A 14,372-nucleotide genomic window follows, 5' to 3' on the forward strand; every position below is an offset into this window, starting at 1 on the left:
CTGAGAATGCTTCTGTGTTTGGGTGGATACAGGGATGAAGATGGAGCAAGAAATGGGTAAATGATAAATTAGGCCCTGGCAGTCAATCACATTTTCTAAATGTTTTATATCCCAAAAGCTATAAAAGCAATATTCCTTTCTGGCCTTATTGGAGCCATTTCTGTAAGGCAATCACATCTGTTTCCTTGGGGATTTGAGCTGAACTGTGCCTTGGCTTTTTTTTTCCCCCCCCTTTTTTTTTTTTCCCCCCTCCCCTTTCTATTTACTCTCTAGCCTGCTACCAAAGAAGGGTCAGAGCATGCATACAAATAGGGAGAAGGACTGAAAAACAAACAACCCCCAACCAGTGGCCAGCAGTGATGAACAGACAAGAAGTGGCTGCAAACTTCTCCACGTTCCCCAGCCCAATAGCAAAGAAATGGCTGCAATAATCAGGAGCCTGCCTGGATCTTGAACCAGTCAGCTCTTATGGTTAATGTTGCCTTAGATTTAATGTGTTCAATATTCCACAATTGCATTGATAGGTTGGAAATCTGCATCCCAGGGCATCTGATGTGCTGATCCACCCAGCCTGCCTGGAATTTGTGGGGCCATACCTGCTTTTCCAAGAGCCCTTGGAGAGCTGCTCACTGATAAAAGCCCCAAATATCTGTCCCTGTACCAGGGGGATCCAGAACCACAGCCACAAAGGTCTGTTTGCCTTACCCTGAGCTTCCACAGGGGTATGGAAAGAGGATTTCATTTCAAAGGGAGTAACAGCAAAGTGTCAGGACCTTGGGATCCTGGGGCTGAACAAACACAGGGATGAATGAGTGAGGAGCTCAGGTCCTCCCAGCAAACCTCATCGAGTGCAGAGGGTGAAGGCCTCTCCTGCTGCCAATTAGGGGAATAAAAGACTCTGGATGAGATGGCAAAGGGGCAGCCCCACGCCTGGGTACCCCAAACCTTACCCCTTAACTCTCAAGGGGGATCCTGGATGCTCCCAGACCCGGGAGAGCTCTTTGCACTGACAGCCACACCGCATCCCCCATCCCGAGACACCCCACGGCCACGGGACAGTTCCATTGGGATTGGGATCTCCAGCACTTCTGCAAACTGCTTTTTTGGCTCGTGCCTGCTCAATGGGGAAGCAAAACCCTGAGCCAAAACCCCCTCCACCAGCACTAAAACTATTCCTGTTTCTATTTCAAGTACAATTACTTTGCAGGGCTCTTCCAGGGGGAAGCATTATTTCAACTGATTGGAAAACGGTGGCGAAGGAAGAGCTTCTCCATACAATTTTCTTCATATCCTATTAGTTGCAATACAATTACAGTGAATGCATCAATTCTTAGTCCCAGCAGCTCCTGGAAAGAGCCACCTATTAAAAGCTGGCTTATTAATGGAATTGTACATCCAGGATTAATCGGGCTGTGTTGGCCATTTCCATTTCTCACTCCACAAGTGCTTTTGTTTGCTTAATAGGCTGAAGTAACTTGAGAATGACACAACTTAGAGCTTCCCCCATTTGCTGTGCACATCTCCAGCAAATTTAATAGCACTTTCCTTTCCTGCACTGCTCTGGGATAAAACCTGGCACATGGCACGAAGCAAATCCACGCGGCAGGGTAGGGAAAGGGAGAAGAGGTTTTTTTCTCCCAGCGAGGGGAGACCTCTAATAGATTTAAGGTTTTAAAACCTCACCAGAATTTGCAATACCAAAAAACAACTGGCAAAGCAAGGCAGATGGACGAGAGCCAGCTTACCACTGCAACATCATCTCCCCAGCACTTCAAAAGCCTCCAGACACCCCAAAAAGCATCACACCCCCCCAGCCCTCTATTAGAAGCCCCACCAGATCACGACTGTGGGACACCAGCCCCATTCCCAGGCTGTCTCCCAGCTCAGACACTCCTCTGGCAGCCAAGTCATTGCATGTTGAAGCATGGTAATACAGTATGACTTTTCCCTTTAATGGAATTTTTCTAGCCCACTAGGAAAAAAAAAGACTCCATTAGCCATACTACAAAGGCTCCTACTTATTAGTATTTTAGAACAGCGGCAAAAACATTTCTTGAATCTAATTATTGCTGACAAATATGAAAATTGAAATCAAAGTTAAATTTTCAGCTACAGTGCCTCATACGGCAGCAGCTCGCCGAGCTCCCAACTATTGCATCAACACATTTATTCTGCTGAGAAGGCTGCAGAGATTGGGGCCCCCCCCTTACCCCCCCAGCCCACCCCTCCATCTTCAGAGCCATTAACTCTGACATATTCATCTCAACAGCCAGTGCCATGTAACCAACTTCATGTTTACCACTCACACACAGCTGAGAGATAGGAGCCAGGCTTGCATGTGCTGAAGAAGGGAATAGGTTTGTTGGTTTTGGGGTTTCTTTTTTTTTTTTTTTTTTTTAATTTACTTTTATTTATTTCCAACTTAGCTCTTTCCCACTCCTTTCCAGACTGATTAAAAAAAAAAAAAAAAAGTCACTGGGTGATTTTAAATTCCTCGAGATGGAGGATCTGGAAGGGAGGGGAGAGTGGAGAAGGGGGGGGAGGAAAAAAAAAAAAAAAAAAAGCCTCGTCAACATATTTCCTTTCTCCTACCTCCCCCCAACATACTGTAAAAATCAATCCCCTTTGTCATTTTGCTCTGCTTGTGTGAATGTTTAATGGCTGTCGAGGGAGATAATGATTGCTGCTAGGAAATTCATTTCAGATTTGCTATTTATAAAGTACTTGGTGCTCAGGTGGGAAATTAACATAAGGAAGGGGGAAAGGGACCGAAGCAGGGGAAAAAAAAAAAAAAAAAAAAAAAAAGGCAGCAGGAGAGGAGGGATGGGATGCTCCAGGGCTGGCTGGAAGGACCAGCACCCCAAAGAGGATTTGCATCTCTTCTCCTCTCTCCTGAGACAGAGGAAAATGCTTGCACAGAGAGAGCAGAGACACCCACACTGGGGACACCTGGGTGCTCCCAAACACCTCCAGCCCCTTCCCAACGTGCAAGGGATGCAGAGGCAGCACTGTCAGCCAAGATCCTGGTTGTGATGTCCCAAAAATCCTGACCACCACCCCCGGGCTGTGCCAAGGCTTGCACGTGGCAGGGACACCCACACTGGGGACACCTGGGTGCTCCCAAACACCTCCAGCCCTGTCCCAACGTGCAAGGGATGCAGAGGCAGCACTGTCAGCAAAGCTCCTGGTGGTGATGTCCCACCACCCCCAGGCTGTGCCAAGGCTTGCACAGAGCACAGACATCCACATTGGGGACACCTGGGTGCTCCCAAACACCTCCAGCCCCTTCCCAGTGTGCAAGGGATGCAGAGGCAGCACTGTCAGCCAAGATCCTGGTTGTGATGTCCCAAAAAACCTGACCACCACCCACGGGCTGTGCCAAGGCTTGCACAGAGCACAGACATCCACACTGGGGACACCTGGGTGCTCCCAAACACCTCCAACCCCTTCCCAGTGTGCAAGGGATGCAGAGGCAGCACTGTCAGCCAAGATCCTGCTTGTGATGTCCCAAAAAAACTGACCACCACCCACGGGCTGTGCCAAGGCTTGCACAGAGCACAGACATCCACATTGGGAACACCTGGGTGCTCCCAAACACCTCCAGCCCCTTCCCAGTGTGCAAGGGATGCAGAGGCAGCACTGTCAGCCAAGATCCTGGTGGTGATGTCCCAAAAATCCTGACCACCACCCCCGGGCTGTGCCAAGGCTTGCACAGAGCACAGACATCCACATTGGGAACACCTGGGTGTTCCCAAACACCTCCAGCCCCTTCCCAGTGTGCAAGGGATGCAGAGGCAGCACTGTCAGCCAAGATCCTGGTGGTGATGTCCCAAAAAAACTGACCACCACCCATGGGCTGTGCCAAGGCTTGCATGTGGCAGGGACACCCACACTGGGCACACCTTGACACCCACACTGGGGACACCTGGGTGCTCCCAAACACCTCCAGCCCCTTCCCAGTGTGCAAGGGATGCAGAGGCAGCACTGTCAGCCAAGATCCTGCTTGTGATGTCCCAAAAAAACTGACCACCACCCCCGGGCTGTGCCAAGGCTTGCACGTGGCAGGGACACCCACACTGGGCACACCTGGGTGCTCCCAAACACCTCCAGCCCCATCCCAACGTGCAAGGGATGCAGAGGCAGCACTGTCAGCAAAGCTCCTGGTGGTGATGTCCCACCACCCCCGGGCTGTGCCAAGGCTTGCACAGAGCACAGACATCCACACTGGGAACACCTGGGTGCTCCCAAACACCTCCAACCCCTTCCCAGTGTGCAAGGGATGCAGAGGCAGCACTGTCAGCCAAGATCCTGCTTGTGATGTCCCAAAAAACCTGACCAACACCCATGGGCTGTGCCAAGGCTTGCACGTGGCAGGGACACCCACACTGGGGACACCTGGACACCCACACTGGGGACACCTGGGTGCTCCCAAACACCCCCAGCCCTGCCCCAACGTGCAAGGGATGCAGAGGCAGCACTGTCAGCCAAGATCCTGGTGGTGATGTCCCAAAAATCCTGGGGCTGCACCCCAGCTCCCTCTCCAGCTTCCCACCCCAGAGCCTCTAAATTCTCCTCCTAAATTCTCCCCCCCTTCCCAGGAAACCCAACAACCTGCAGCCAGGGGTTGGATTGTTTGCATCCCAGGGAATTCCTGTCTGTGGAACAGCCAGAGCCCGTTCAGCCAGCGGGACTGCACGGTGCCATTGAGTTGCTAATTCTGTGTCTCAGAAGTTGCTTTTCACTTTCTGATTTTTCAATAATAGGCTTGGTATGAATCCCTTAAGCTTCTGAAATAAGCTGAAAACTGCTTTTCCAGTCATTTACATAAACACAAGTGGATCAGAAGGAATAATCATAGTTTATGCATTATTTGGGGGCTTTGGAGCTGGCTGCTAATGTGAAGTCAGGTTCTGAAGCCCAAAACATACAATGGGAAGCACTGACGTCCAGAAAAGCACCACAAAAGGTAAACAATAAATAATACACATTTTTAAATGTTGTCTTCAGTGACAGGCAGCTTTGGCTCCACCACTACCTCGGCCCCCAGTGGATCCCACTCCCTGCCAGCCTTGTTCCAGAAAGGGCTTCATTAAGAGAGATGTCACTCATGCTAAATCCAAACTCACCTCTTGCCAACCAGCCCTGCCACACTCCCTCATCTTGGCCAGCTATCAAAAACCCCAGTGCTGGCTTTGGGGACTGACTTTGCAAAAAAAAAAAAATTAAAAAAAAAAAAAATAGTCTAATGCAGGCACCCTCTGATCTACGGATACCATCTGTCCTGCAGAAATGGAATAAAGCTAAAAAACAACCAAACCAACCCAGGAACTTAGTGCTATTCACCAGATCACTCCTACAAGGGGAGGGAAAAAAGAAAGCCATTTCAACGACAAGATAATATTACAGTATTAATGAACCTTGCTTCACTTCAAGTGCTTGTCATGCTTCCAACAAGGCGGGTCAGATTTGGCTTTCCAACCAGTTCTTTAAATCAAGGGCTCTGTTTCTGGCAAAAATCGAAACATTAGCAGAGGATCTGTTTTGAAGAAATAACAATAAAAAATGTAACAAGGCTGGAGACTCCAGGCTCTTTTGATACCACGGGAGTGCAGCCTTCCAATCTCTTTTTTTCTGTTTGAAATCACTGCACAACTTTGCACAAAAAGCTTCTGCGAGCTCCGAAATCAGAACAAAAAATACTTCAAAATCAACGCCTATTTCCCCCAGAATTTACTTTCACTGGGAATTTGTCAATGTTCTGCTTTATTCCATTTTGGAATAAAACAAAACCCACTCTTAGTTTCTAATATTACATTCTTTCCTGGGGCTTTTCCTACTTCTTTGCTGCTGTCTCCCATTGCAGTCACGGAAGATGCCAACCAGCCACTGAGCATTTGTGGTTTCACCAACTCCTTTTCCAAGCTAAATCAAGGTTTCCCCATGCTCAGTGATGTACAATTACCTAGCAGGGGAAAAGACCCCATTTTCAAGGCAAATCTAGGTTAGCAACCAGAAAAAAAGGGGGAAAAGAAGGCTGGTATCCTCCTGGAGCACACAGCCCAGTGAGGAAGGACCACGCAACGAGGGCAAATTGCTGCAGGATGAGCAAAGGAGGTGAGCACAGGACCCATGTCCAGGCTCACAGCAGCTTTTCCTGCTCCTTCCCTGCCAGCCAGATCCAAAATTAAGCACTTGGCACGAGCCACAGCTCCCTAGATGGAGAGAGGTGCCCACACACAAGGTGCTGAGCATCTCTGCACCCCACTGGGGTCCACCCACCTCCAGAAGGTCCTTAGTGCTGGAGCAGGATTTTTTCAGCTTGACAGCAGCTCCATCCCTCTGTCCTTGTCCCTGGGGAGGATGCCATGCCAGGTTCCATCACCCCCTCCCCAGTGCTTTAAAGAGACTACTCCAAGCTCCAGGAACTCCTGCACGCCGGATCCTTGGAATCCTGGCTTTCTGCATGGCTGCTGCAAAGATTCCAGGCTCCTGGGCTGCAGGAAACCCTGCTCTGAGGGCCTTGCTCAGCTTCCCCTGATTAGTAAGCAAAGCATGTGGGAGGTGGAGGAGTCAGAGGAAGGGAAATCACAGGGGGAGGATGCCAAGAACCAAACGTTGCCTTTAGTGGGAACAGTCAATGGGAAAAAGGGGTCAAAGGGTCGATTAATTTACAACAGCTTTCAGCACTGGACATATTAACTGTAAGCACATCAAAAATCCATGATAACCTCCTTCTTGGGGGCAGATAACAGAGCATGGGGAAGGCAGCATCTCTGACATTATTATTATGATTATTATTAGCCAGGAGCAAGGTGTGTGCTTGGGGAAGGAGGGAGGTGGCCAGCTGTGCCAGGCTAGTAGCCACTGCTCCAAACATGCTGGGAGCACGGGGTGGGTGGGTGAGCCCTGAGGATTCACCAGCACCTCCAAAATGGTGCCCCAGGGATGCAGTGACAAAGCCCTTTGCAAGACTTTTTTTTTTTGCTACTAAAGTTTTTTTTTTAAGCTACTAAAGGCACAGGAAAGCCCACATGTGGAGGTGGAAGATGTGAGACAGCAGCATGGCTTGAACTCCCACTACAGAATCCCCAAACCTGGCACCTCACTCACTGGAAACTCAATTTCCAAGCCTTTGCCATGAATATCTGAGAAAATCCATGAAAAAATCCATGATAACCTCCTTCTTGGGGGCAGATAACAGAGCATGGGGAAGGCAGCATCTCTGACATTATTATTATGATTATTATTAGCCAGGAGCAAGGTGTGTGCTTGGGGAAGGAGGGAGGTGGCCAGCTGTGCCAGGCTAGTAGCCACTGCTCCAAACATGCTGGGAGCACGGGGTGGGTGGGTGAGCCCTGAGGATTCACCAGCACCTCCAAAATGGTGCCCCAGGGATGCAGTGACAAAGCCCTTTGCAAGACTTTTTTTTTTTGCTACTAAAGTTTTTTTTTTAAGCTACTAAAGGCACAGGAAAGCCCACATGTGGAGGTGGAAGATGTGAGACAGCAGCATGGCTTGAACTCCCACTACAGAATCCCCAAACCTGGCACCTCACTCACTGGAAACTCAATTTCCAAGCCTTTGCCATGAATATCTGAGAAAATCCATGAAAAAATCCATGATAACCTCCTTCTTGGGGGCAGATAACAGAGCATGGGGAAGGCAGCATCTCTGACATTATTATTATGATTATTATTAGCCAGGAGCAAGGTGTGTGCTTGGGGAAGGAGGGAGGTGGCCAGCTGTGCCAGGCTAGTAGCCACTGCTCCAAACATGCTGGGAGCACAGGGTGGGTGGGTGAGCCCTGAGGATTCACCAGCACGTGCACAATGGTGCCCCAGGGATGAAGTGACAAAGGTATCACCCTTTGCAAGACTTTTTTTTTTGCTACTAAAGCTTTTTTTTTAAGCTACTAAGGCATGGAAAAGCCCACATGTGGAGGTGGAGGATGCTGCCTGAAGTTGGGAGGCAGCAGCATGGCTTGGACTCCCACTGCAGAATCCCCAAACCTGGCACCTCACTCACTGGAAACTCAATTTCCAAGCCTTTGCCATGAATATCTGAGAAGGGTCCTGTTTGGGGCCCACTGAGTCTAATGAGAGTCTTGTCACTGTGCATCAAAGGGAGCACTGCCAGAAACACTAAAAAAAAAACCCATTTATCCTCTCTAAAGCTTTGCTCCAGTAAGGCATTCCTTCAACTGGGGACCAAGAAAGAAAACTTTTCCCTCTCCTGCCTCTATTGAAGTATAGAAAGGAAAGATAGATGTAAAAGAACCTTTTTTTTTTTTTTTTTCTTTATCCCCATGGCCAGGAAGATACTCCCCATGTGGTACTTCCCAGACTGAGCCCACCTCCACTGTCTGCCTGTGAGCTGCTTGGGAAGAAGGATGCTGAGCTCTCCACCCCAGTTTGTCACAGAAACCAGCAAGCCCTGCTTGCTAACTTGACCTAGATCTGCCAACTGATCAATTTCTGTCCCCATTGGGACAAAACAAAATGGGGGGGAATCACAAATATAGATATTTTTATGCAAAAATCCCAAAACATGAAGCAGATACTTCCAATTTTGAATGCAGTCGTCTCAGGCACAAGTCAGGGGTTGGCACAACAGAAAAACAGAAAAACTATAAGCTGGGCTTCCTACAATGGTCCAAATGGTCCACAGATAAGGAAAAAGTAGTTTTTGCAAAGCACCAGGACATCCCCAAACTCTTTGCAGCCTCCAGAGCATCCAAACCACTGAGTTTTAGAAGAAGAGCAGACAACTCTGGTTTGAGCTGGCTGGGATGTACCCTATGGTTCTCCAGAAATCCAGTTGTACCTGGGGAGTTTTTCCCAAGCTCACAGCTACCACCTGATCTTATCCATTTGTCAAATTAATTGCTCCTGGGCAAGCAGTGAGACTCCACACATGAAGAAACTCATGAGTGATGCTGCACAGAGCACCCACAGCAAAGCCACCAACCAAGGCAAGATCCCAACCCCCAGCCCAGCATTTTAGGTGCCATCCCACGTTTTGGCACGATGCAGCTCGCATCCTAAAGCATCTTCCCAAGGTCTTGCTGGGTTCCTGGTTGTTTTTCTGAGTCTTAAAAAAACACCCTAATTAATCCCAGGCAGTGGGATTTCCAGAGGTGCTGGATCCCTGCTTACAGCTTTGGTGAAGATCACCAAGAATGACAGATGCTCAGGAACACTCCAGATCAGGCCACTGAGTAACTGGAGAACATTCCCTCCTTTTATGTACTACATATAACTGGGTTATCTAATCATGGAGGTATTGATTATTACTGTTATTACCTATTAAACAGCTCTTTTCTGCTGTGGGGGTAAATATCACATTTTATTGACCTGCACATTAAGTATTAACAACCACAAAGCCACATCTAATATTTTCCTCAGGGAACAATAAATCCAGGTATTCACAGAGAGATGTCAATACACCTAATTTTTCTTATACACATTCATTAGTGCAATTACCTCCTTGTACCAACTGGCTGAGGGTTTCCCCTCCCACCTCCACCAAGAAAAAGTCCTCCTGGGAGGCACAGCCCTGACCCACACACTGGTCCCAAAACTTGCCCTGGCTGAGGGGAACCTTCCAGCTGCTCCTCCCTGTGGATGCATTTCCAGGCCAGATCCAGCTTTTCACCAGCACAGCCCAGGTTTTGGGTTGGGAATTATCTGCAACCCAGCCACATGGACTCTGTGAATAATTCTTCTGGATGAGGAAGGCTGTGTGTATGGTGTTGACACATGCTATTATTTTACATACCTATTTCATCCTGTATGCTTATTAGAATAAGGTCTTTATGCTAATTTGTAAATCAAAATCCCATAATTCTTGGCTTACTGATGCTAAAGGCCCAGCTGAATCTTCTGTGACCTTTTAGCCCAGTTAATCCTTTTACACGTGGTTGAGTGAAGAGATTTCTTCTCTCTTCCACTCCCTGGGGTGGGATTTTTGCTCAAGCCCTCCTCTTCCTCAAGAAATCCAGGTAGGTATGAGCCAGGGACACCAGGCACAGACAAGACCATCCCTCTGCTTTCAAACATGGAAAGAGGGAAGAGAAAATGCTGCTGCTGGGTCCTTAAAAATGCTGTAGATGCTATTTTAAAAATCATGCTGGAGAGATACAACAAACACAGTGAGGTCTGTGCTGCCAAACAGCCACTCATCTCCCAACATCCAGGGCTATCCCAGCCCTCTGGAGCTTCCTCCTTCTTCTCCCAAGTCCTGGCTGGACCTCAGGTCAGCTCTGCCCTTCCCAGGTACTGATGGAATGGACACCTGCATCCCATCCCCACGGAGATGCAGCATCCAAGCAAGGATGCTTGGAGCATCCCTGGTACCAACACCCATCAGGCAGCAGCTCCCTTGGGAACACAAAACCCCACTGGGTGGTTCTGGGCTCAGAGAGCTCCTTCCTAATGGACACCACAGCCAACAGCTCCTGTTTCAGGGGCACCTTTCCAAAAATGCAACAGTGAATCTGCAAAACTTGGAGGGCCTGAGGCTGCTTGCACAAATGCAGATGGTCAACCACTTACAAATTATCCCACTTCACACTCCACTTTACTCTCAAGTACCCCACTCACAAACCACTTTCCTTATTGTTTGTTTGGCTGTAAATAGGTAAATGACCTGGAGTATTGATAAACTGCTGCAGAGGGCAGCACAGATCTCTTCAGCTATTTGTAGTAGATTTGTGCAAAACACAGTTTGCCTACATGACAATGATTTTCACATTTTCAAGCACCAGACAGCTACACTCTTGCAAGCCAAGGGAGAGGGAAAAGTTAATTTTTTTTTTTTAATACTGTGAGTATCAGAGGGGTTTCTGAAGCAGCAGCAGCACACTGCAGATTTTTGGCAATGCCTGCATACCCATAAAACCTTTGGGGCTGAATGACCCCCAGTTTCTCCAACACTCCTGAGTCAGTTTTTCTGCTTAAAAGCAAATTATTTTTGCTGGATGTCTTTTTTTTTAATGACTCTTTTAAATAAAATTATGCAAGAAAACCTCCTGGGAGGACTCCTTCCCTCTGGCTACCCAGCACAGCCAACATCTCCCAACCCAAAAAAGACCCAAACTTTCTGCTGCCAAATACTTTGCCCAGCACCCTGTGGCTCTGCCCTGGGTCCCCAGGGTGCAGCATTGATCCCTGTTTCACCCAACCCCAGCAGTGACTCAGGGACTTCTGGCACCCACATCAGCCTCCTACAAGGGGCTCAGGGTATTTTTTTTGCACGTTCCGCCCCACTGCTTGGCTGCTGAGGGCAATAAAAAAAAAATAAAGAAAAAAACCCACCAAAATACGTTCTGGGATGGGAGAAGGGAGGAGGAAGCATGAGAGATGGCCAGAGACAGGGAGAATGACTGCAAGGAAGACAAGTCAGGAGCCAAAAGCAAGCACTGAAAAAAAAAAAAAAAAAAAAAAAAAAAAAAAAAAAAGGCACAAATTCTAGGCTGGAGAAATGAGGGAAAGGGCAGTTTCAGCCCCCTCCTATGGAACCCCACCACCCCACCTGGGCTCCTACCCCCTCTGGGGAGCCGGGATGCAGAGATTCCAGCATCCCAAGGAATGCATGCGGGAAGCAGCAACCCTGGGAGAAGGAGGGAGCTTGAGAAGGGAACGCGGGAGGAAAGGGAAGAGGAGAAATGCCTCGGCGCGGGATGTGATGTGCATGCTAAGCAGCCCGTGCCGGTCGATACGGCACAAGGCTGGGTGGCTCTCCGCAAAAGCGGGCCCAGCCTGCCCAGGAGAGAGAACTTTGAGCCGAGGTGGCAGCCGGCCATGTCCCCAGCTCAGGGGCATCCCCTGAGCCCCTCGGGCAGCCCCCTGCCCCCCCGCACCCCGCCGGACTCCTGCTGCAGAGCATCTCGGCTGGAGGGGGGAGCAGACAGGGCTTGGGGGGGGGGCAGGTGGGTGCCCAAACCTTGGTCCCAGCCCTCGGTGGCATCGGGGGGATGCAGAGCTTCCCCCCACCAGCTGCTGGATGCTCTCCCTTTCCCACAGGAACAGCCACACACCCCCTCAGGGGTTCATCCAGCCCCCCTCAAAGCCCCTCTCTCCGGCCAGAGCCCCGCGTAGCCTCCGCGATGGGGTTGCGCGCAGCCCGGGCACGGTGCGCTGCAGCCCCCGGGCGCATCCCCCACGTTCCCACCCTGAGCTCCCCCGGCGGACCCACGCAGGATGCGGCCCCCCCCTTCCCTCTTCCCCTTCCCAGGGAGGTAACCCCGCTCCCACAGCCCCTCCAGATGGCTGCGAGGAGACTAACGCAAGCTGACAGGCTCGGCACTCCCGGCCAGATGGGGCTGGCTCCTTCCTCCTCTTTTCCCCCTCTTCTTTCCTCCCCGTTTTGCTCCCCCCCCCCTTTTTTTTTTTTCTTTTTTTTTTTTTTTTTCTTGCGCATCCTCCCCTTCCCACCCCCCAAACCCAATTCCCTGGGGTGGGAAGCAGCCGTGCTCTCTCGGGACAAGCTGGACAAGGACTTCCCAACTCCCCAGCCCGGGGCTGCACCGAGTTTTTGGGACGACCTTGCAGGCGGGTCCGGCAATGCAAAACGGGGGGGACAGACAGCACAGACGGGGCCCGATTCCCCCCCCCCCCCCCCCCCAGCCTGTTGGATGCATTGCTCCTGCAGGAACTAAGTTAAAATGCCACAGTCGTTCCGCATCGACTGCCCCCCTAAAAAAAATTAATTAATCACCACGGGGGGTGCTGCGCAATGGGAGAAGTTCCCGGCGCACCGGGAGGAGGGAGCAAGGTCTGGGAGATGCCACCGCGCCGGACCCGCATCCGCACAACCCCGCAACTGAGCAGCGGGCTGGGGACCCTCTCCCAGCGCTGCTCTCCCCTTCAGGGGGCTACTCACCCCCTCCCCTTCCCCAGAGGGTGTTGCCCTCCGCATGCCGCGGCTGCATCCCTTCCCCCCCCACCCCGCAGCATCATTTTCCCCCCCGGCACTACCTTGGGAGAGGAGGAGAGCGGCCATCCCGGCGAAGATCACCCAAGAGACGGGGTGCTGCATGTTCGCCTGGGCCATGTCTCACCGCGGGCTGCGCTTCTCTCCCCTCCTTCCCCACTCACTGCCTGGCGGGGAGAGGTTTAAAATCCAGCGATTCCCGAAGCAAAGCGCAGGAAGAAGGGAAGGGGGGCTGGGGAGGAGGGGGGAGAGGAGAGGGGGGGGGAAAAGGAAGGGGGGGAAGGAAGGAGGGAAAAAAAAAAAATTAAAAAAAAAAAATGCACTGCAGGGTGGGGAAGGGAAAAAACCCAAAAATAAAAAAAAAAGGGGGGGGGAAAGGGGGGGTCGGAAGGGGTTGCAAGGTGCGAGGGACAGGCGCTGCCGTGCCCGCCGCTCCGGCCCGCACACGCCGCCCGGCTGCACCACGCCGCCGGCCGCGCACGCAGCCCGCCCCCGCGCAGCGCTCATTGGCTGCGGGCCCCCCCGCACCGCACCCCCGGCACCGGCACCCCCCGCATCGTACCGTACCCCCGGCACCGGAACCCCCAACACTGGCACCCCCCGCACCGCACAGCACCCCCCAACACTGGCACCCCCTGCACCCCCAGCACCGCACCCCCCGTACAGCACCGCACCCCCGGCACCGCTACCCTCCGCACCGGCACCCCCCGCACGGCGCCCCCAGCACTGGCACCCCCCGCACCGCACCGCACCTCACCCCCAGCACCGGCACCCCGCGCCCCGCATCCCCCAGCACACCCCGCACCGCACCCCCGGCACTGCCACCCCCCGTACAGCACCGCACCCCCGGCACCGGTACCCTCCCCGGTACCCCCCAAACTCGGCACCCGCACCCCTCACTCCTGCCCCCGCACACCCCGTCCTCACCAGGACGCCCCTCGCCCGGCACTGCCCTTCCCTGAAGGGGGGAAGGGGACTGATCCCCCCCCTCACCCTCCCGAGGTGCCGTGACTCAGTTTCCCCACCCGCGGGATGATGGGAGGGAGACAATTCCCCCCCCTTCCTGCCACTGCTCCCGGGAAGCACCCAGCGCTGTCCCAACAAACCTCTTCCTCCTATGGGGCTAAGTTGCTCTTACAGCAAACTGAATAGGGGATCACTCTCCAACTCGTGGCACAAATCTGCTTTTATTCCACACCAAGGGTTTTGGGGTTTTTTTTCCCGTGCCACACTGATCCCCCTTGCCCCAAGACCACCTCCTGCTCCGAGCAGCATCTGGGCTGCTTGCACCCACACCCTGCCATGAAACTCCCTGCCAGACACCAATTTCTGGAGCCAGTTCTCACATCCATCCATGCCAAACCCCAATGCTAAGATTCCTACATAGAAAAGGTCCTCAAGACCCAAAACTTCCATTTGTTTTCAGGTTTTGTCCAAGA

The 14,372-nt window shown here is 51.7% G+C and overlaps 1 protein-coding gene across 2 annotated transcripts in view; it reads right to left on the reverse strand.

Annotated features, from left to right (window-relative positions):
• Window positions 1-13,409, reverse strand: part of LOC139807767 (protein CEPU-1) — a 334,589-nt gene extending 321,180 nt beyond the window's left edge. The window contains exon 1 of one of the 2 annotated variants that reach the window (XM_071769148.1): window positions 12,978-13,409. In XM_071769148.1, coding sequence (XP_071625249.1) covers window positions 12,978-13,053 — 76 coding nt within the window. In that variant the 5' untranslated portion in view covers window positions 13,054-13,409. The remainder of the gene's footprint in view (window positions 1-12,977) is intronic. The other variant, XM_071769146.1, reaches the window with a different exon arrangement.
• Window positions 13,410-14,372: the final 963 nt, after the last annotated feature.

Source organism: Heliangelus exortis, chromosome 26 (assembly GCF_036169615.1).
Source record: "Heliangelus exortis chromosome 26, bHelExo1.hap1, whole genome shotgun sequence".
In the NCBI taxonomy this organism is placed as follows: Eukaryota; Metazoa; Chordata; class Aves; order Apodiformes; family Trochilidae; genus Heliangelus; species Heliangelus exortis.